At 38.2% G+C, this 22565-nt stretch overlaps 1 protein-coding gene across 3 annotated transcripts in view; it reads right to left on the reverse strand.

Annotated features, from left to right (window-relative positions):
* Positions 1-1825: 1825 nt before the first annotated feature.
* LOC149208496 (uncharacterized) overlaps positions 1826-22565 on the reverse strand; it is a 108553-nt gene continuing 87813 nt past the window's right edge. For all 3 annotated transcript variants that reach the window (XM_089396091.1, XM_089396092.1, XM_089396090.1), the window contains 6 exons: positions 22221-22268; positions 22005-22073; positions 21191-21273; positions 18641-18734; positions 3095-3164; positions 1826-2889 (listed from right to left, as the gene is read on the reverse strand). In XM_089396091.1, coding sequence (XP_089252217.1) covers positions 2219-2889; positions 3095-3164; positions 18641-18734; positions 21191-21273; positions 22005-22073; positions 22221-22268 — 1035 coding nt within the window. In that variant the 3' untranslated portion in view covers positions 1826-2218. The remainder of the gene's footprint in view (positions 2890-3094; positions 3165-18640; positions 18735-21190; positions 21274-22004; positions 22074-22220; positions 22269-22565) is intronic.

Raw genomic sequence — 22565 nt, forward strand, 5'->3', positions numbered from 1 at the left:
ATAACAGAAGAAACACTCTTTATTTTCAAGTTTGCAATATATACAATGCAACATTTAAAGACATTTTGAAGTTTCAAAATTGTCTGCCTAAAGTAGGCATAGCAAAGCTACCACAATATTGTCCTGATCCATCAATAACAAACGTGCGCAATGTATATGATGGTCCAATGGCCTCTGATGGGTAATGCAGCACATCAAAACAGCCTAATATCGTTAACTGCAACTCCATTTACAACCCAAATTGCTTAAAGAGTAGGCTATAGCAGGAAGAGCCATGAAATGGACAACCATGATCCACTAGAATAGGTGATCTAACTGGCCATATAAAAGGGCCGCCTCGTTGGGTCTCAAACTCAGTGATTTCTCCATCAGCACATGCCACTGAAGGTAAAATATTGATATTTTTGCAAGCCGGCACCCGTTAAATGTAGATCTTGGTTCTGGGTAAGTAACCACAATATTTATAAATGAAGCTTTGGTACTACTTTACTCACATTTTCCACGTTCTAACCATTCATCTCTAATTGAAGAGGCCTTCGTGCTCTCTGCAGATGATGGTCTAATGGCTACCCATGGGTAATATAGCACATCAAACCAGCTTAATATTGTTAACTGCAACTTAGTTTAAATAGTGCTTGAAGAGTAGGCCATATGTGCAATGCACAGAGCAGGAAGAGCCATGAAATGGAGCACCATCAATCACTAAAATAGCTGATGTAACTGACAATATACAAAGGCATCCTAATTGGGTCTCAAACTATGTGATTCACTCCATCAACACACGCAACTAAAAATAAAATATTGGTATTTTTGGAAGCTGACACCCGTTAAATGTAGATCTTGGTTCTGGGTAAGTAACCACATTTATTATAAACGAAGCTCTGGTACAACTACTTTACTCACATTTTCCACATTCTAACCATTCATCTCTAATTGAAGAGGCCTTCATGCTCTCTGCAGATGATGGTCTAATGGCTCCCATGGGTAATATAGCACGCACATCAAACCAGCTTAATATTGTCAACTACAACTCGGTTTAAAAAGTGCTTGAAGAGTAGGCCATATGTGCAATGCACAGAAGAGGAAGAGCCATGAAATGGAGCACCATCAATCACTAAAAATAGCTGATGTAACTGACAATATACAAAGGCATCTTAATTGGGTCTCAAACTCGGTGATTCACTCCATCAACACACACAACTAAAAATAAAATATTGGTATTTTTGGAAACTAACACCATCTAAGTGTAGAGATTGATTCTAGGCAACAACGATATTTTTAAATGAGGCTTTGATACAATTTTTTTATTGACACTAACCATTCATCTCTAATAGCCCACAACCGACAAGAATAAGATGCATAAAAGTTTGGACACGATTCTGTTAAAAAGACTTGACCAAGTGCTAAAATTATGTTTACTGAATCCAACGTACCATTATTCTATAAAAAATACAAGATCTCATTATTTCAGTGGCTATTTGGTGCATTTCAGCTAATTATAGGAAATAACATGTGAAACACTCTACATTCAACTTTAAACTGAAATAAGATCTTTCATTTATTAAAAATTCATTAGGTCAAGTTACAGATCAGGCTGAAATATGCCCTGGGACAGTTCCAGCTAGGATGAACCATCAAATAGCATTAGGCAAATATCCTAAAATACAATGTTAAATCCTTACGGTTATGAATATGACAGCCCCCATTGCAAAATGAAAATACGTTTTCCAACTACAAACATAAAAGAAACCATTTTGCTGAGTATATCCATACCAATTAGTAAAATAAAAAATCATTAACAATGCTATATCAAAAAGCTCTAATATACAATAAAAAGTTTTATCAGATACTAAACAATTGCCCTGAGTAGGGTACAATTCCTTGATTTTTGAAAAACACTATATATACGTGTCTATATATCGACACACACACACACAGGCAAACCATGATTCGGTTTGCAGAGCAATCGCTAGAACAATTTCTTCATAAGATTGTCTTTAATGGGGACTAAATAGGCATATTCCTGGACCATAAACCCTTTTTGGTGCTATAGATATATATAAAGAGCTACATAAAAAAGAATCAGGTGAAATCATGAAACAAGCAAATGCTATTACCTGATTGCCAAAACCTTGCAACTTCAACCATACAAAAGTCCTGACAATGAAGTATAATATACACAGCCACAAACAAGTGGGGAAATAATAGCTATTGTCATTTACGTGTTTGACCTCATATCACTCATCTCACTCTGTGGAGTGCCTGGCAAACTTTGCTGCCCTGTTCGATTCAAGGATCTTGACTGAGATATTACTTGATTTGAAGGCTGATAATTAATCTGCTTTGGAATACCTTGATCATAAATTTGCTGGCCCAAGTGATTAATATTCTGAGAATGGCAACCCAATATCTGAGGCGAAATTTGACTAGAGGCAGAAGACTGTACCTGGCCTAAAGGCTGTCCTTGGAAAGATGAGTGTGGCTGTTGTGTGAATTGAGTAAGAAATTGGTTATTACTCTGTGACTGCCCCTGACTAGCTGACTCTACATGTGAACCAGATGGAGGTTGCATTTGATTGCCTGATTGTGTTTGCATCAAGCTTTGATTCCGTGCCTCAAACTGATTTCTTAGCTGTACATGTAACTGATTCGTGGCTGAAGGTGCCTTTGTCAACAATGTATCATTGCTTTGAAGAACAGAGGATGGTGTTTGATTAAAACTGATTCCTTGCCTCATTGGCAAAGACAGCCTTGATGTCATTTTTGGATATGGGGAATTTGGATTCCCTGAACCTTGTGTAAGCTGACTCACTACCTGAGTAACAGAGGACTGTTGAAGCAACCCTTCTGACTGCAGCTTCCTTATTGTTGGAAATCTGTTCAAGCTTTCTGTAATATTCAATAAACGATAGAATTAAATCTTGCTTATGCAAAACATTTGGTACGGCAAAGCATACATGCATAAAAATCTCTCTACGATCAAGAGCACTAAGAGACAAAAAATGAAGTTATTGCCCATAATCCTTGATATCAAATACCTATAAGGAATGTCACCATTAATCTTTATGAATTTTAAGCTTCTCCTTTTACTCACCAATAGGCCCAACATGATGATTCTTCTCAAAAGAGATCAAGTCTTTCATGCTGTTAACTACCTCAGCTATCTGCACCCAACAAATGCCCAGAGCTACAGTCAGGAAAGAGAAAGATGCTTCCCACTACAAGGGACATATCCAAATAGACACTGATGAGAAGAAATGACAAAGTGGAGTTTCATTTCAGCAGTTATTTAAAATAACATCAACAAAAAATTTAGTGAAAGATAAAACACAGAGGACCATTTTTCATCATTAAAATAGTGACCACCACCCACAAACCAAACATCAATGACTAGAAATGGAAACTGTCGTCAATGCATCTGCAAATCCAAAAATAGGAATGTCAACTGTAATTGAACAGTTCAGAAAGAACCTCAATGGAAACATCACCAGGGACTTGAAATTTGTCTATGATATATGTCTGAACTGTGATATTCAATGTAATGGACCAATCAGTATCATCATCTGATCCCTAGTAAGATCAAAAGGGTTCAACACCAGAAAAGCACGATACACTTTTATCAATTATCATTCAATCAACACCCCTCACTAAAAGAAATTATGCTCATCTCATCAGCCAAAAGTTCTGAACTGTGAAATTGCAGAGAGACGAGAAGAAATTTGAAATAGGGCACACATTACCATGCAAAGGTAAAGATTTAGCAAGATAATAAATCTCATGAATATCATTATATATCTCCACCAAAAGAAAGTTGTATGGTCAAGAAATTTCGTACAAAAACAGTACTCATAACTTCAAAATTTTGCACCTTGGGATTCAGTTGCAAATTACATATAAGCTTCAAAGTCGTATTTGTATTTAAATTTGCTAAACTTCACAACGAGCCCTGGCAGCATTGGTCAGTTACTGAACCAGTTTCATGACCCTCTTCCTTTTTCACTCAGACATTTAAAGTCCTGATTCCTAATACAATGCAAAAAGAGCTTTTAACTCATTCTCTTCATTTACTTTGTTGCAGGTCGCTTTGTCTTGTTTCCATGTCACTCGCATTCTGCTAACTTTTTCCAATCTACCATTTGTTCGATGGCAATATGATTGCAAACCCTAGTATAGCATGCATATCCCTGTTGTTGTTTGTTAATCTTGGGGCTATCACTCATTATTTTATTATTTACTGATAACCACATGCAGAGGAGTCTTGATAAACATAATATTAATAATAATAATAATTGTATAAGAATAGCGCATTTGATCCGTCGGATCAATAAAAACATGTTCACTGACCAACCAAGGATCACCATTTGTCACTGAGCATTCAACCTCAATGACAACTTAACCATCCTAAGAGGTTCCAAAGATGGGGTTCTTCCAATTAAGAAGTAGAGGCAAGGGCATTTTACAAATGTATGAAATTAGAAAGGTGCATCTAGAATTAGAATTGCTTCCCCATATCTCCAGATGTCCCTTTCAGAAGGTTCAAATTTGGCAACGAAACTCGAGCTCAAGCTCTATACCCTGCATTTGATACTTTAATAATATATTTTTGCAGTGTTTTCGTTTTACCACATACAACTCTGTCAAACTCTGTCGGTTGAGAGTCAAATTTGTGTAGAGATTCATTCAGACACCCAAAACTAGGAATCACTTTGTTTATGGATCACATTCAGTATCAGAACACATTACAGAACCAGAGATGAAGTCTTGTGGGGTAGATTGATGGTCTGGACAAGAAGCCACCATTATGTTGCTGGAAAAAAAAATCACATTATACCAGAGTTGCCAGGTGGTAGGAGAATGGAAGGGGACAATGAAGCAAAAGGTCTAGCTGAGTGTGGAGAAGACACTCTCAGCACGAGTGGCTGAAGGCCATGCCCAAAAGTTGCCTGGAGTTTTATGGACCTTGAAACATTTCTAGCAAACAGAAAACAACAATATAAAGAAAAAAAAAAATCATCTGCCAGTGCAGTTGATGCTGCAAAATGCAACCCAAGAAACCGACAGCACTGGAAACATCTGTTTTGTCACAACTTATAGTGCTGTACCCGTTCTATCCAAAGCATTCAATAAATGATATCATTCTTAATGTTTGCAGCATCAGGTGGTCTTCCACATAGGATAAGTGTCTAGCATGCAGGAGAGAAGTCCTCTTTAGGTGCTTGCTCAAGAGGAGCAAATAATAAGATTATTTTACTAAGTTTTAACTTTGGAAAATCACATTCATTAATTTAATTGATTAATGTTGGCTAATTGAGCAAATTTCTAAGGATAAGTAATTTAATTATTTAAGTGACTTAGATCTAATCTCAACCACTGATCTAAGTGGGTTAGGATTTAATCGTAGCCATCTCTGGAGATTGACAGTTAGGGATTTTGCTCAATTTGAAATTATAAAAGGAGCCCAAGGGAGAAGATGAAGAGTCCTATTATATGCTTTGGTCCTCAGTCCTGTGCAACTCGTCTATTGGTCCAGCAATCAGACTTACACCTCTGGACCTATGGTAAACTGTCACTTATTGAAGCTTGGATTACCTTAAGAAAGTGACACTTGTTCAACTCGGATTTGTGACAGGACACGAACAAGTTTTGGAGGCTAGCTTTAGTACTCAGTCAGTCCTGTAGTGGTAGTCACCTCGGTGGAAGGTTTAGTAAAGAGACTTAATTGTAGTGTCTCGGACTAGGAACTGTGGTGCTGCTCAGACCTGTGGCTTTGAAGAAACTCAGATTATAGTAGTAGCATTTAGAAGTATCACATCCTTTGATTCTATCTGGAGGAAGGAACTATAACAGTGTTTTGGGCATCATATTTGGAGTTGGGATTGATTGAAGGATTTGGAGCTCATTTTTGAGTAACATATTGGAGCCATTTCTTGAAGCAGCACTGGTTTGAAGACAGTTTGATAAGAACATTATTGAAGTTCTTGTTGAGCTAGTATAAGCATTTTCTATGAAGCAACCCTTCGAAGATTTGATTGAAGACCTCATTGAAGACCATGATGCATGAGACATCATGAGGTGACTTGAAGAAATTGCTTGGGTACGATGAAGTGCAGTGGCGATACCTTCTAATTGACAAAGTTGTCACTGATGATGTGACATGGCGACTAAGTGAAGGAAAGTTGAAGATTGACAGGGCTTGGTGAAGAAGACTTTGGGAGTCATGAAGTACAACCAAACATATCTTGACAAAGCAAAGCTAGAGGATTGGTGTCCTTGGAGTTGGTGCTCCTAAACTCAAGGCTGGTGCCTTGGATAAGATAGGGTCGAAGCCCTAGAAGTCGGAAACTCACTAAAGTCCAAATTGGTGCTTGGCAACAGGTTGGAGCCTGGGAGATTGAAGATCGATGTCTTCATCTAGGGTTGGAGCCCTATATATATTGTACTTGATTCATTGTAAAGATTATATTAATAAAAGCATTTATTGCTATTGTTTATTTTGTGTTCTAAATATAAGTGATCTAACTGGTAAAAGTAACAATTGAAAATAAATATTGATTCATCGCCCTCTCAGTATTTCCAACATGGACAGCCTCTATATATAGAGGTTTGTTCCTCCTTTAGGCCGACTTGAGGTCGACTTATCATTTATACTTCGGATTGCTTCTTTTAGTGATGTCTTTGCTTGGAGGAGACTTGTGAATTTGCTTGGAGGAGACTTGTGACTCTAATACATATATATACATGGTGTAACATGCCCTTAAGGTCTTCATCATTTATTTTAACTCTTTGACTTCCCTACAACACTTTAACATGTGCTAGACCTATTCAATCAGCAAGAAACTCATTGACATAAATAACAAAAATAATATTTCTTTTCTTTTATAAATACAAATATCAAAATTATATTTATGAAGACCAAAACTAGTTACACTTTCTTCAACACTCCCTCTTAACTAGGGAGGTATTCATAAATATTCACAAGTTGTTTGGCCATTTTCAATCTTGAATAATTCACATAAGAGAAATCGGATTGGCAATCCATCTGTTAGAGCATCATAGTAACCAACATTATTTTATAGCAAGGCCTTGACTAACAACTCTACCTCTCATAGGATCAGAGCACAATGTTGGTGAGACCAATGATTTATAGACACATTTATCATTGTCTCTCAAGGTACATACCCACCTGGGTGTTCACTAAGTATGACCTTCTAAGACTATTCTTATCTTGGGTTCCCAACCCTCAAAGAATATCAGTCCTCTTGCCTACTCTTATCTTGGATGCCCTACACATCCTCAAAGAGCACCACATGCCAGATGATTACCCAATCCTCCATTCTTTCTTCCAACTAGAAGACAAGAATGTTGTGTCTACCTCTTCCTCTTAGTTGGGGGAGGTATGCCCAAGTTTCCTCTAACAAGGAACTTGTTCAAGCTCCTTTGTAATTAGGAACTTCTTGGAACTCCCTCTTCGTTAGGGACTTGTCCATTCATCAGCAACTTCTTCTCCATGGGTTCTTCAGTTGTTGGATCTCCTCCTTCCTTTGATGTCATGAAGTTTTGTTGAGCTTCTTCTTTGTAGGGCATCGGCCATCGATCACTTTCCTTCCTAGTTTGTCATGTCATTTCTTCCTTTGTGGAAAGTGGCCTTCTTGATATATGTCAGAATCTTTCGTCATCTGGCTACTCCTTAGTCATTTTACTATATTTCGGAATGTGTATCATATGGATGCTTAGTTATTCTTGTCTTTTCCAATACTTTGATTTAGTAGCCCTTCTTGACTTCATCCTGATATTACTTCATCAAATAGTGCTTTGTTGGATGGCCTTCCATCATGACATCTTTGTAGACTTGAATCAGTTATTTGCATCTTAATATCTCCAAGGCCTTCATGGGTGTCAAGGGTCCTTTGATCTTTTTCTTTGTCAGAGTTGTCATGCCTTCTTTCAGGAGATGTCTTTGATGGATCTTGTCAGATAATGATTCTTTGTGACCATGGTGTTCTTACATCTTTGATCTCTTTCTTCATCTACTTCTTCATAGATTGTTTAGTCAACCATCTCATACTCCTTATGAGGGTACTTCTTCATGTTGACCTTCATTGGTTTGTAATCCATGCTTTCGAGCATGTCATTGGTGAAAGAGATCCTTTTATACTTGATCATGTTTAGAACTATTCCCATGATTCAATAATACATATGATGACATGTCTAAATATTGATGCATACATACCTCATCTTGATTCTTCTTTTGATCATCTCAGCTTCTTTTGTTGGTCCTTCTTGATTGAGATTGCCTCAATTATCTTGCTTCATATTTTCTTGCCTGCATATCATCCTTTCTTTGAATCCCATGAATGGAACTCCTATTGAGACATCTGCTCTTATTTATGAACCTTCTTTTGAAGATTTTGTCAGAGGACCTTGAAGACCTTCATCTTGCAAATGCTTCTTCCTTTTTTATGATGGAGGCTTTCTAAGATTTAATCATGATCAATTTTCTTTCATCATGGATGAGGTCCTTTAATAGGTATATTCTTTCTACATGAATATCTTGAGCTATATCTACATCAAACTCCTATATTCTAAAGGATATCTTTAAACCATGCATTCTATCATATTTCTATATGCTCCTATGCTACTCAAAACATTGGAAGAAGACTTATGTAAAGAAGTTGACTTAGTAACAGTAGAGATATGGAGGAACTTCCTTCTTCTGCTTCTTGTCTTCTTCTTTAACTTCTTGAGTTATGTCAGATTCTTCTCTTTTTCTCTTGTTGTTGTCCTTCTTAAGCTTGGGACAGTCCCTTTTGTAGTGTCCATATTCTTGACAGCCAAAGCATTGGACTTTGGACATATCTCTGTTGCTTGTTCTTCGTGGACCAAATTTGCCAAATTTTCCCTTTCTCTTGGCCATGGTAGCAAATGCTTGCTCTTTTGATCCCACATCATCCTTGGCTTTGAGTCTAGTCTCCTCAATTTTGCATAGAGACCAAAGTTCACTTAGTGGGGTAGCTTCCTTCTTGGCATATATGCTTGATGTGAAGTTGCCCCAATCCTCAAGTAGAGCATTGAGTACTACAATTGTCATTTCTTTGTCAGACATCACTTCCCCTAGTTCTTGAAATTGATCTCTTATCTCATAGCTCTTCATGAAGTAGGGAGCTATTCCTTCCTTTGATATCTTCATATTGTACAAATCATTACATAGAGATATCACTTCTCTAGTTGTGCTTACCGAGAATAGTTCTATTACTTTATCATAGATTTCTTTTGATGTTTCAAATTTGGAGACATAAGGAATGAGAGAGTCCTTGATAGATTCTATTAGAATCCTTTCAGCTCTTGTCTCATCCTTATTGTACTTTACTAAGGCTTGAGTTTGTTCCTTAGCAGGGATAGTGATGTTCCCTTTGATGAGGTCTAGAAGTTCATTCTCTTTGAGAAGTAAATCAGTCCTCTTCTTCCATGCAAGGAAGTTAGTGGTCCCAACCAAATTGTTGCTTTCCTTGCAAAAAGACATTGAGGTATGTTTAGAAGGGGACATATATATACTTACTTGATAGAGTTTGTGATGTAGTAGTCTTGCTTTCTTCTTGAAGACTAGATGGCTTGTTTTCTTGGATCTTGATGATCTTCAAATTGCTTCATTCAAATAGACTTCCTTGATGATGAGTTTTGCTTGGAGAGAAGGACTTGACTTGTAGTGCTTTTTCCCTTTTTCCCTTGAAGATGGTGTAGCTTGATGTAGGTCCTTCTTTGATTGGATCTTCTTGTAGGTGGCTTTATATGAAAGGCTTCTCTTCTTGCTTTGTAGTCTTCCTTGATGGATAGTATATGGTAGACCTTCTTTTCCTTGATGTATTTGAGACTTCTGGGCTTGATGCTTCAACCTTGTAGATGTTCTTGAGATGTCCTCACTTGATGTGTCACCTTATGAGTGTTCATGAGATGCCCTTTCCTTGATGTGTCACCTTAGCTCTAATACCATCTTGAAGAATCTAGGGCAAAGTAGTTATGATAGGATTCTTCTAGACTTGATAACAATTTGTGAAGCACTTTTACTTTTCTTGTTAGCTTGATCTTCTTCTTATTATTGGTGTATGTTCTTTTACTAATGAGCGCACAAGCTATCACATGAATCCAGTTCCTTTCATTTCACCACGCCCCAACAAGTTTCATGCATTCATAGTGTTGGCATCCCTTTTACATTCCTATGATGACCATGATGCCTGCACAAATTTTCACCAGTTGCAGGGGGGTGGTCCGTCATGTCTAGCTCACAACGAACTTGGTTCCATTGTTCAGCGCATTCGCAAGATTGTTCAGATGAATTTTTCTTTGTTCATTACAAACTGGGAATCTATTGTCTCAACAAACTCATCTGATCATTCCCCCATCTCGGGTGACTGTCATGCAGCTCATCATTTTCCCAACAGTGCATTCAATGACAGTTACTTCGTGCTCTCTGATCTTCACTGTTTAGCATCTTTCTCCTCAGACTTCTGTCAAGCAGGTGAGGCACTTCAACCTATGTTGATGGTTATGCCAGGTCCTAACTGTCTTGGCATGACTGATGAGAATGATCAAATTTATTTTTCTACACAAGATTCCCATCGTGATCTCATCTCTCCAATCAAAAAGCCATACTTTCACAAGTCTCGAGGCCTTCCAAACAACCATTATGAATTTCACACAATGGTTGGAACAATCTTACTTGGTGAGCCATGTTGCACGCAACAAGTATCAATCCTTCCTCGCCCTCGCTAAGAAGCTCGTTGCAGATGAACACACACTCGCAAGAGGCTTCCGAAGTTTGTCGAATAATAGTATCCATTGAAACATGTGTATTGGGCGGTCGTGACACATTTTTCTGCCCACAAGCAAGACCTTCCTTTTCGTGTGCAAGATTTTCAAGCTTTTGTACTTTCGGTTGCACACTATTTGTTATCTGTTTTAATCGCTTGTATCTTTGTGGTTGCAGGTTAGGAACAACTATGGTGGCTTCACTGGAAATTTCATATCATGTAATCCCTACTGTCTAGATGTTAGGTTAGGAGTAGGATTAGCTACAACTTAGTTTTCCTTCCTTGCACTCGTAATCCCTCATGGTTTTCTTATTTTAATTATGTTTTCTTTAGCCATTTTGCTTTCTTGTCTTCTGGTTTTGTTTACTTGTTGTGTACTCATTTCCTTGTCTTGTTTTTCCCTTTCGTGTTGAGTTTTCCTTTTGTTTTCACTACACGAATAAGTGTTGTCCAATACTGTGTTCTGGCTTTTGAATAAGTATGTGGCTGAATTTAAAGAGTCTTGTGACACTGCAGCACTTGGCCAGTCCTATGTCCGTCTTCTCTGTGCTTGGTTGTAACTTTTGGCCAATGAAGCCTGGACAGAAAATATGATCCGTTTGTAAGGGAAGCTCTAATCAAACCATGAACTTGTGTCCAAACCGGGAAACCCATGTTTGTACTCAGTCTTCTGCTCTGTGTGTTCAAGCTTAATCCAACTAGTAGAAACAGAGAAGGGGAAAAATATAAATGAGCAAACCTAAATCAGAGGTCTTACATGCTTCTCTGAAGGAACAACCTCTTTTGCTCTCAATAAGTCAGGATCCCTCTTCCGCCCCAAAATAAATAAGTGACTTTGCACAATCCTGTTTTCAAAAAAATACAAAGGCGAAAGAAGAGAAAGGTTGCCTGCACAGAGAGGTGAAGCAGGCAACTCCACCGGGGTACTGACTAGGCTCGCTAGCAGTGGAGGAATGCTTGTGTTCCTACGTGACTCCACTAGGGTACTGTCTAGGCCTACTGGCAACGGAGCGACACCAGAGATGAAAACTTATACTCTGCAATTCTTAAACTTGTGAACCAAACTACCCTTCCCGATTTTGAAGCATTGTGATCTAGCTGAAAATTTTGTTGTGTTTGACTGAGTTGGTATAAGGTGAATGATGTTTGTCCATGGGGTAAGTGGGGAAGCCAAACTAATCCTGCACAACGAATCAATACTTCCTGCAACGCCAAGATCCTTTGCTGCAAATGAACCGAAACAAAGAAGTTGGTATTCAACCAGTGCGTCACCAAGTGTTGTAGTGGCTGCAACACCCTCCAAAATTTTGGCCTGCATCCAAATTTCAGAGCCTGCCTTGGTTTTTACCTTGATGGTCGCAAACACTCGGGCTCATCCAATGAACTCTTGTTGAGTTTTCACACCCTCTCCGCTTAGTCCATCACCAGTCGTCTTTTGGCATGTTGATCGCTACGTCATGCTTGCGAGTCTGTTCTGGCAATTTTGAAGGTTTGTCTTTGTGTGTATGAGTTGTTTTCACTCTGTTGACATTGGTCGCAGTCACACACAAAGTTGTAAACATTGTCACGCAAGTGTCGTCACGGTCATTTGAAGACATATTACAATTGTCGCACTTGTCGCTCTCAACCTTCGAGTCAATCTCACTGAGCATATGTTGTCATGTTGGTTTGAAGTGTCTTGTCATTGAGTCGTGCTAAGCGTGTGATCACATTGTCGAGTATGTACACCTCGCTTTCACACTTAGTCAATTTTCCTGAAAATCTGTCGACTAGACAACCCTCCGTCAACCGAACCCGATCTCAGTGACCTTTAACTGCTGCCCAAAACTACACAGAGATTGGGGTTGTCCTCCGGGCAGCCTGCTCTGCACAACTCTGGAAATGAGCCAGCTGACTGACTCGCAAAACTGCGTAGAAGTTGTCCTAGAAGCTGATCTAGTCTGCGCTTCACGCAAGACCTCCCATCAAGCCTCTTGTTGGTCACCCAAAGGATGAACTTGAGTTATGATCCTGGGCTATACTGCGCTCTAAAATTGCGCAGAGTTGTCCTACCATCCCTTCTTCCCCGCTCTGCAACCAGCTCAGGAATTATGAAGAGTTGTCCTGTCCGACCATTCTTTCCCACTCTACAACCAGCCCAAGCACTGTGCGGAGCTATCCTTTCCTACCCTTATTTCTCGCTCTGCAACCAGCCCAAGAATTGCGCATAGATGTCCTAGCCTACCAGCCCTTCTTCCCCGCTTTGTAACAAGATCAGGAATTGTGCAGAGTTGTCCTACCCAACCCTTCTTCCCCGCTCTGCAACCAACTCAGGAATTGTGCAGAGTTTTCTTGTCCAACCCTTCTCCCCCGCTCTGCAACCAGCTCAGAAACTGCGCAAAACTATTTAGGCCCCAACTCTCTCTCAGGATTATGCAGTTTTGACCAGCAACTCCCGCAACCCGACCTTGTGCTCCTTTGGAAAACTGCACAAATTTTTCTGCCAGTGCCTATTGTTGCTCGCAATGTCTTCCCCAGAGAAATTGCGCAAATCCCAGCTGGATGACCTACCTAGTGCTCTCTTGGAAAATTGCACAGATTGGCCCAACAGCGCTCCAACACCCTACCTCACCTTCCTCCCGAAAATTGCACAGTTTTGCCTCCCAGCTGGGTTTTGCCTCGCAGCTGTCACTGTTGTCTCGGATTGCGAAAATCTGTCTCCCAGTGACATTTGCACAGTTTTTCTTGACACTGCTCCGAAGCCTCGCATCCCGGCCTGTGTTGCGCTCCCGCAGTCTCAGTGCCTTATCCCTTTCCCGGTCACCTACACCGAAATGGAAAACAATGCATCATGATAGACTAGGAGATTTTTTGGATTTGATGTCGTCTCGTCATGAGTGATTACAGGAACAGGTACATCGATGAAACATGGCGCGACGACGAACGGGATGGAAAAAAGGTGCATGCTAGAAGACTTACTCGCAATCGAATGAACGCATCAAGCACATTGAGCAAATGAGCGAAAGGGACACATACACATGCACCATCAAGCGAAGACCAAGACCATCGAAGGCCCCGCGCACTTTGCCATGCAGAGGTGAAGACATGTTACACCAAGAGCATATCATCGCTCAGCAACACAACAGCTCGACACGGACACCACAGTCAGCCAATACATGTCAACAGTGTCATGTCGATTTGTGTCATGTGTTGCCTCGGCCACATCACTACTATGGACCATACTTGTAATAAATGTAATGTAAAGTGTAAGTCCAAGAGACCCACACATATGAAGTTGAAGATTCATGTAAAGTCGAAAAGTCATAGGAAACCAAACAGTCATGAGGGAAGTCGAAGAGTCACAAGGGTCAATTATACCCCCTTTGGCTATATATACCCCCTCATTGTATGAGCAAAAAACTTCTCACCTTGGCTCCTCCCGCATAGCCTTGAGAGTTTGTAGTCTATTCTTTGAGGAGCGAGCAATGGCTCCAACATCCCACTACTGGGACTAGTGATGTATGGTGTACATAAGTGTCTTGGATCTTTTGCTTAATTGAGAAGCATGTCTCAGGCCAACACGTTTTCACGCATGTTTTGTATCCGTTTGTAAGACTATTCTTTAAACGTTTGTAATGTATGTTTTCTTAACTTGTACTAAGATAGTCAAACTACTTCTATTGTACTTGTATGTTTGTAATGCATGACAGCTTAACTCATATTGTTGAAGATGTGTTGTATTGTTTATCATTGTTGTCCCGTCCGTGTGGACTACACTGTCAATCATTAGACAGCCCATCTTTGTGTTTTCTTGGTTTGAACGAACGTCACCCCCATGTGGACTACTCTGCTGGACGGTGTACGTGTTTTCCCTTGAACTTTGGTTTTCACAATTGCCGCATCCGCTGTGGACTATTCCACTGGATGCTAGACAGACCCTTGTTGTTGTTCGTGTGTGTTTCTTCTTGGGTTGGGACTATTCCCTCTCATCAAGAGGCTCACTTTAATTCCCCCTTTTGACAGTAAGGGAACCACAACACAGAATTACATTAAGCACTTGCCAGGCACACTCACCTCACTTTCTTGAAGTTACAAGCATAACATTCTCATGTGCTGAACAACGAGAGCTAAGGCAAATCTCTAAGATAATGGCAACCGGGCCATCGTACCGAATGGGACTCCTACACCAAATGGTGTGAGGTCTAATTTGGACTTCATACGGGGGAGATCCCCTTTGTTGGCAGATCTAGCACCGTCAACAAAACCCTAAAACCATACACTCAACTAACCCTACAACATTTCATGTTGGATCCTTCATACATACCTCAAGGTTACATACCTTTGTTGTAGTGCCTTGCTATTCTGGATGCCATTGTCTCTTCATCGTTTTTCCTCAAGCAGTGCATCAGCTCAAGATATTCTTCACTGTATTTATCTGTTTATTGTTCTTAACTTGTTGGCAACTTTATAGGTCAATACTGAAAAATTCGAAGAAAAAAACACCACTGTAAATTCAAAATCAAATATATGTACCTTTCCAATGAAGGTCGGCTCGTGTTTGATGTTTAGGTTCGAACTCTACATATATGCTCACTGTGTGCACAGATTCTCCATACATTCATGGAACTTATACCATGGATCGTTGACTTGTATGCCTCTACACAGGTCAGCAAACAAGATGACTATAGCTTGATGATAAGCCCTTCAATCTTGGATTCTCTTTTGATACATTTTATGCTGAGAAAAAGGTCTTTCTCCAAGGTGATTGATGTCACTTCTTCTAGCCTTTCAAATAGGCTATTATCTATTGTGAGGACAGCTTCGCGTAGGATGGCTCCTTCACAAATATGCTCACAACTTCGACTTATTTGAGAAAATGATAGACTTGGGTTTCATTCATGCACACGAACAAAGAATAAGACTTCAAAATTTTGGCTTCTTCAGTAGCTAGCCTTCAATTAGGATCTGTTTTGAGACTATACACTTCACAAAACATGCTCAGAACTTCCTTTATGTAGCTTGCACTTCGTATGCACAGATGTTGGATATGAATCTCGTTTCATTTGCTTCAGAACTTCGGTAACCTTGACAGTGGCCCCCAAATAGGACTTATGCTCAAAATAGCCCTTCAACAAATTCAGTCTTGGATCTAGTATATGCATAGTTGAGAAAGATGATCTTGATGCTCAGAGCTTCATCTTTCTTTTGATGGTTCTCTTTGAAATACTTATGCACACAGTAACACTACAGGAATTTCTTACAAAACAGTGGCTTCTTTGACACCTTAAAAACTCAGAACAGACTTTCAATAAAACTCAAATAAATTCGTTGATGTATACATACCAGTGATTCGAAGATGCTCAGAGACCTCGTAAGGTTTCTTTTGACCTTCACTCCTTCACCAAAATGTGTGGCCTTTCATTGGCTGCTTGACTAGCCTCTTGATCCCTCCAAACTCAAGATTTTATGCCCTTGCTCTACAAGAATAGGCTTGCGGCCTTGTTTCAGAGATTAGGGCTTGATAACCACAGAGAAGAGGACTAATAAAATGAGTCCAGAACTTTGATTTCATGATTGATGAATTCAATCCAAGGAGATCAGATCTTCTAACTATTCGGTCATCAAAAATAGTGCTTATATCCCTCTAAAACTTCTCGCTCCTTTCTGTGTATGCCAGTGACCTTATTTCTGCAATTAGGGCTAGAAATTGTGCCCAGAATTTTGTTCTTCTGGCCTTCTCAAATTCGGACTAGGGTTTTTGCTCCTTTCGAGATGAGATGGTGCCTAGATGATCTTCTTTTCTGCCCTCACCTTAAAGCCTTAGTTCTGATACCATGTTGAGAAATCTAGGGCAGAGAGTTAGAGAATTTATTAACTTGATTTCTCTTTAATCCTTAACATTTTCTTGTGATTTATATTAGGATATTTACATCATTACTTAGTTCTGCTCATCATCAAAACAAATGTCAATAAGAAGATCACAATGCAAACACAAACACCAGAAATAGGTTCCAAGCCACGGCAAAACCCCACAAGGGGAAAACCCAGAAATCTCTTCTTATAGAATCAATTCAATGAAGACTTCCAAGACCTTGACCCAAGACCAAACCTTCCAAGAGATGAGCTAGCCAAATCCTAAACAATATCTCTGCAAAATCTGGACTGAGGAAAGCCTAGATCCTCTAACAAACTCGCATGCGTGGGCAGGCAGACACAGAAAATCACTTCTGTTGGCCTCCTCAGAATTTCGCTTCTCTGGTCTCCTCAGAATTTCGCTCTTCTTGCTGGATCAGACCTCTTCTTTCTCGCTAGGATCAAAAATATGATTCGTTGTATTTGTCTTCAAATGGGGGCGAGCACTTCTTTATATACACATCTTACGGGGTGAATTAGGCCTCTCTAGGCAGACTTGAGAAGGCTGGCCAACTCATCTCTTGGAGGCTTCTAGACTCCACATATTACACTAACTATTTTCTTTCTTAATACATGAGCCTTCCAAGCGCCAGTCAATCATGACTTTGACTCTTTGACGTTTTACCAAGACCCCTAGAGCACTCAATGGGTGTTCTGACCTAGGAAATAACTATGGGCAAGAAAACCATTTCACAATAAATGATTTTTCAAATAATTGTCTTTTTCTTTTTCTTTTTGACAAATACATCAAGTCATGACATATAAAATTATGAACACCAACACTAGTTACATTTCAACAACCATATTTCAGTATCAATATCTCATGTACCACTGAAATGAAGACAAGGATTATTGCCAAATCTATAAAACATGTCTTGAAATAATATAAGAAGACTTCAATGAGGACATGTTATACATCTTTTCATATTTACGTAGTAATGTCTTTATTCGATGTTGATGTTGCTTTAGAAGTTAAAAATTTGAAAAAATGGGTTATTTTTGTATTTTTTAAGATTTCCTGATATTTTCTGATATTTTTCCCAATCTTGCCGATAATTTATATTTGGGACCCCCAGCGATAAATTCCTGATCACAATAAATGCAACATTGCCATTGACTTATGACGAATTACAGTTCTACACAAGGTTGGATTCTACAAAATTCAATGTTGCAGATTGTAGAGATCAAAAGGAAACTAAGGAGTTAAATAATAGGGGAAAGATTCAACCCATTATTTCCAAAATGGCCATCTTCATTTCCTGCAACAAATCCAAGATGTTTCGAAAATTGTAGTATTTTTCTAACACATTTAACACACTATAAATTGCTAATAGCGATTCTTTTCAATAGGGATAAATCACCTTCTCGATCTTTTCTATCTGTCCCTATAGGATACGTCAGGTTGATGGTAAGTTTTCTACAACATTCAAATATATCTACTACAAGTATAAGGACATTGAAGTGAATTTAGTTCGAAATTTATGAATAAACACATGTTATGGTTGAATGAATGAATCCAATTTTTTCATATTTCCTTTTTCTTTTTTTAAATGAAATTTATGAATTTGTCTCTCAGATATCTACATACATACATATACTATTACATACACATAAACACACACATACACACACACACACACAAGCACACACACATATATATACTACGGAGTCATTCCATTAAGTATACCAGAATTGCTGATCAATTCCGCATGTATATAATAATTATTATTTCTCATTTTCCCAATTTTTATTTTCTGAACCAAGTTATTGTTGTACTTGACTTTTGCAACATTGATATATAGTTCTCTTGTCAACTTGTGAACAGAATGAACATGCCAAACCTAAAAATAAATCAAGTACTTTTACATATCGAGGAAGTTTCATATGGTATATTTGCTTTACATATCAAATCCCTATGACTCAATGAAGTATATATCACAAACCTGTAAGCATCTGACATAGCGTTTTGAAAAACCAAGATCATTTACATTGGGGGCTTCCAACTTTGACTTCAACTGCTTTGCACAAACAGTGAACCTGTCAAACAAGTGGTAATCGCCTGTCAGAAGGTAAAATAACAATAATAAAGGGATATTGAAGAAAGTTATGAAGTCTTCTTATATTATTTCAAGACACGTTTTATAGATTTGTCAATTCAACAAATGTAGCAAATGAAATGTGAAGGTACAATTTTAAATCTCTAATCTCCTCAACTCAATGCTAGCTTCACGCAAACTTGCAAAAGCAAAACAAGGCTAAAAGTGGGAAGCAGTTATTTTCAAAAGCTCAAGGACATCATTTTCAGAAATCGTACAAATTACAGAAATGACACTTGAAAATTTCGGAAAACAAGGAAATGGCATATCCATAATCCATATGCATATTGTGCATATGGACGTATGGCAGGTAACTTTCATCTTCCTAATTGTTACTTCTTTACTGTTTTACTGATTATTAGTTTTTCTTTAGGCTTTTAAGTTGTTGGATCCAACCCATATCTAATTTTACAAGGAAAATAAAGATTTTATTTTTTATATAAAAGCATAATTACATGCTCAAATCTGCCAGCAAACATCTCGCGAATATTTTTTTGATACTTCAATGCAAGTGCTTTCGGGAAATATTTCCCATAAGTTTTCCAATCATTTGCTTACTATAAATGTTTGCTGTGCAGAAATGAGCCCCAATTCAACAGTCACGCCATTTTATCAACATGTATCACTTTCATGACAAGTTTAGAAACTATCACACCCCTTCTAGATAAGAAACCATCACACGAAACCATAGCACATCAACTGAAATAGGCATGAAGTACAATTTCTGCAAACATATATCATCAGAGGTGAGAAATCAAGGGAGCTTGCATACCATGGTAGAGTAATCTATAGATCTCATGGACTATGTAGGGCTGGAAGAACTAGAAGATCAATTCTGAACCAGAAAAGATGAGAAAGAGAGCTCATCAAGTAGCATCAATGTACCCTTGAGAGGGTGGACCGGAATTAGCTGCCCTTGAGGAGGCAACACACAGGACAGGTGTCCTGCCCAAGTCCATTTCCCAGGAGTGACAAGTCCCACCACGTCAGACACATGGGACAGAAAAATTAAATCATAGAAACAAAGGGGTGCATTGCACTACTTTACAAGTTTTTCAAAGAAACCTTATTAGAGGAGGAGAATGAAGACTGATAATGCTTATTTTCCTCAGTATATTCACAACCTGCAGTGATCTTTTACAGTCATCTTACCGAAGTTATGGCTCAATTGTTAATCAATGTCCATAAGATTCTTCTACTACCATATTTTACATACTGCAAAATTAGGGAAAACGCCACAATGAACCTATGGTGTATTCTTGACATGTGTAACGTATTTTGATCATTGACGAACATATAGTTTATAACTATGGAAAAAATGTAAATCTTTACCTCTATGATTATATTTTATTTCTGTAGTTTATGTGTGTGTGTGTGTACTTGAAAGGGAAACAGACAGATCTGAAAACCCAGATAGAAAGTCCCAAGGCAAGATGTTGGTGTCATTACAGGCCCAACAAATTATTTAATTGCAGTCAACACCACCCATACAAATATAGACAAGAACATCAACCAACATAATTAGACCTTTATAATTGTGAGAGCCGTAACCTCGAGAGTCTAATCAGCCACAACAATCAAACCATCCTCACCAGGGTTTCAACTAAACCTAGGTCGTTGTGGTAACAACCACTCCAATTTGCTGCTAGACCACAGTCCTATGGACACACACACACAACCCTCCTTGTGCAGTTTGGAAGTATACATGTCTCATATTGGATACTCAAATCCCCATATCGAAGTGTTAGGTTCCTTGGATTATGCAGATCCAAAATCAAATGTCTATTACTAATAATATTTATATCACAAAATGCAAATTGAATTCTTACAAAATCTATAAAAAAAAAAAAGAAACAAAGAGAAAATATAAATAAAAAAGATATAGTATCAGCTAAATTTAACTGTTATACAATACCTATCAAAATAAAAGTTGTAACAGAAACAGTACAAAGTCATTATTTCTTACAAATAAACTACTATAAATTGAAATCAACAGAATTGATTTTAGGATAAAAAGTTCTCAAATTTTATCTTTCAAATTCCGCTACTAAAATAAATATCCTTGCAACAAAATCAATTGTTTATCATGGAATCCCCCTTTCCTACTTTTTGTTTTTCAGCTATTTTAAAGGTAATCCAACTGAAATGGGATCCTAGATGCATCCAAAATCCTTGTCAGATCCAGGATGGTTCTGTCATGGATACAGATCTATGATGGATCTCATGCTATATTTGCCACAGGTCCAGAACAATGGAGATACACAGGGCCTAGCCATAGTTGACAAAAGTGCATTAAAAACTATGCTAAAGATTTGATGCAAGCTGTACTAATACAATAAAAACTAGTAGTTGTGCTTTGATATAAATACACATATACAGATTTCCACTGTCACTTACGCGTTACATGCCTTCAAATTTGATGCATCCTTGTCAGAACCTTCCTTTTCAGCCTCATTTACTAAGTTCGATAACTGCTGCGCCTGAAGAAAACATTCAACGGCTCCAATATCCATAAGCAGGTACAAAAACATTTGAATTTAAGGATAATACATATTATGTGCCTAAACATAACCTAAAGCTAGTTCAAATTTACTCTCAAGAAATGATATTATTTAGACAGTATTCTAATCTCGTAATGTATGCACTATGCTTGCTAGCTGAGGACATAGATCTGAATTCTCAGCATATTTAATCAGCGTTGGTTTAATGCTCCCCTCTTCCAACAAAACATGTTTCAAAATTCCACATTTTCTTTAAAAGCAAACTCTTTATTTTCTGTATTTGGGATTTTGCCAAGCTCCCATCCTCTCAATGTTTTCAGAATAAATATCACAGAACCAATCACTCTAGGAGAGCATCACATTTATATTGAAATCATAATAAACCATTTCAAATTACAGTACTGCCCTTCCTGCTTTTCATATTGAATTCAAAAAGAACAAATGAGTAACCAAGCAGATAAGATAATTTTATTAATGTCCAACTAGTGACCACAACAGTAGGTCAAATGGGCTAATAGGTACATTTCAGTACAAATACAATGTGGGAGTGCAAAAACAACTTTATCAATACTGAAAGTAAAAGCGGAGCTAAGCATCTAGCCGGGAACTAGAGCTAATTGTACAGCAGAAAGAAATAAACAGTATAGAGTTTAAACTAGGAAGATAAAAGTTTTGCAAATGCAGAATAAAGCAATGAGAAAAAAAAATACCTGCTGAATAAGATTCTTCCGAGGGACAACTTCATCATGCAGTCTAGCACAGAATTCCCAGGATAATATCTACAAGATCAACCAATATTATCAGCAAGACACAGCCACACAGCCATAAAGATAGAACATAAAGACTGATGAGAAAGCTAAATTAATCACATGGCAATTAATCTTATATATTAAACAATCAAACAAAAATTCTATATGAATAAATACCTTCAGAGAACTATTGAATGTGACTCTCAACTTTCCATACCGCACCACCTACACAATTGCCAGAAGCTGAGAATCAGGAATCTTATATTGTTTCAGAAAAACACCACAACGAGACACAAGCATAGCTTCTTATGCAAAGCCTAAGTCGTACATAAATTGCTAAGAAAAAGCCAATTGTGCCACTTTTACTTCAGATTCTTTTCAAAACTATTTCAGCTTGTGAGGAGATAAAACTCTTGATTGCTTGCCTCAGAAAAAATACCCAAAAATTGGGGTAAGTTTTAGTAAAGACCCAAAACAGTTTTAGGTTGATGTTTTCTCAATCTTTTGCAGCTTTTTGTGCCG

The sequence above is a fragment of the Pinus tabuliformis genome, chromosome 1_2, assembly GCF_031772625.1.
Source record: "Pinus tabuliformis cultivar Carrire ecotype Pingquan chromosome 1_2, CPIR1, whole genome shotgun sequence".
Taxonomy (NCBI): domain Eukaryota; kingdom Viridiplantae; phylum Streptophyta; class Pinopsida; order Pinales; family Pinaceae; genus Pinus; species Pinus tabuliformis.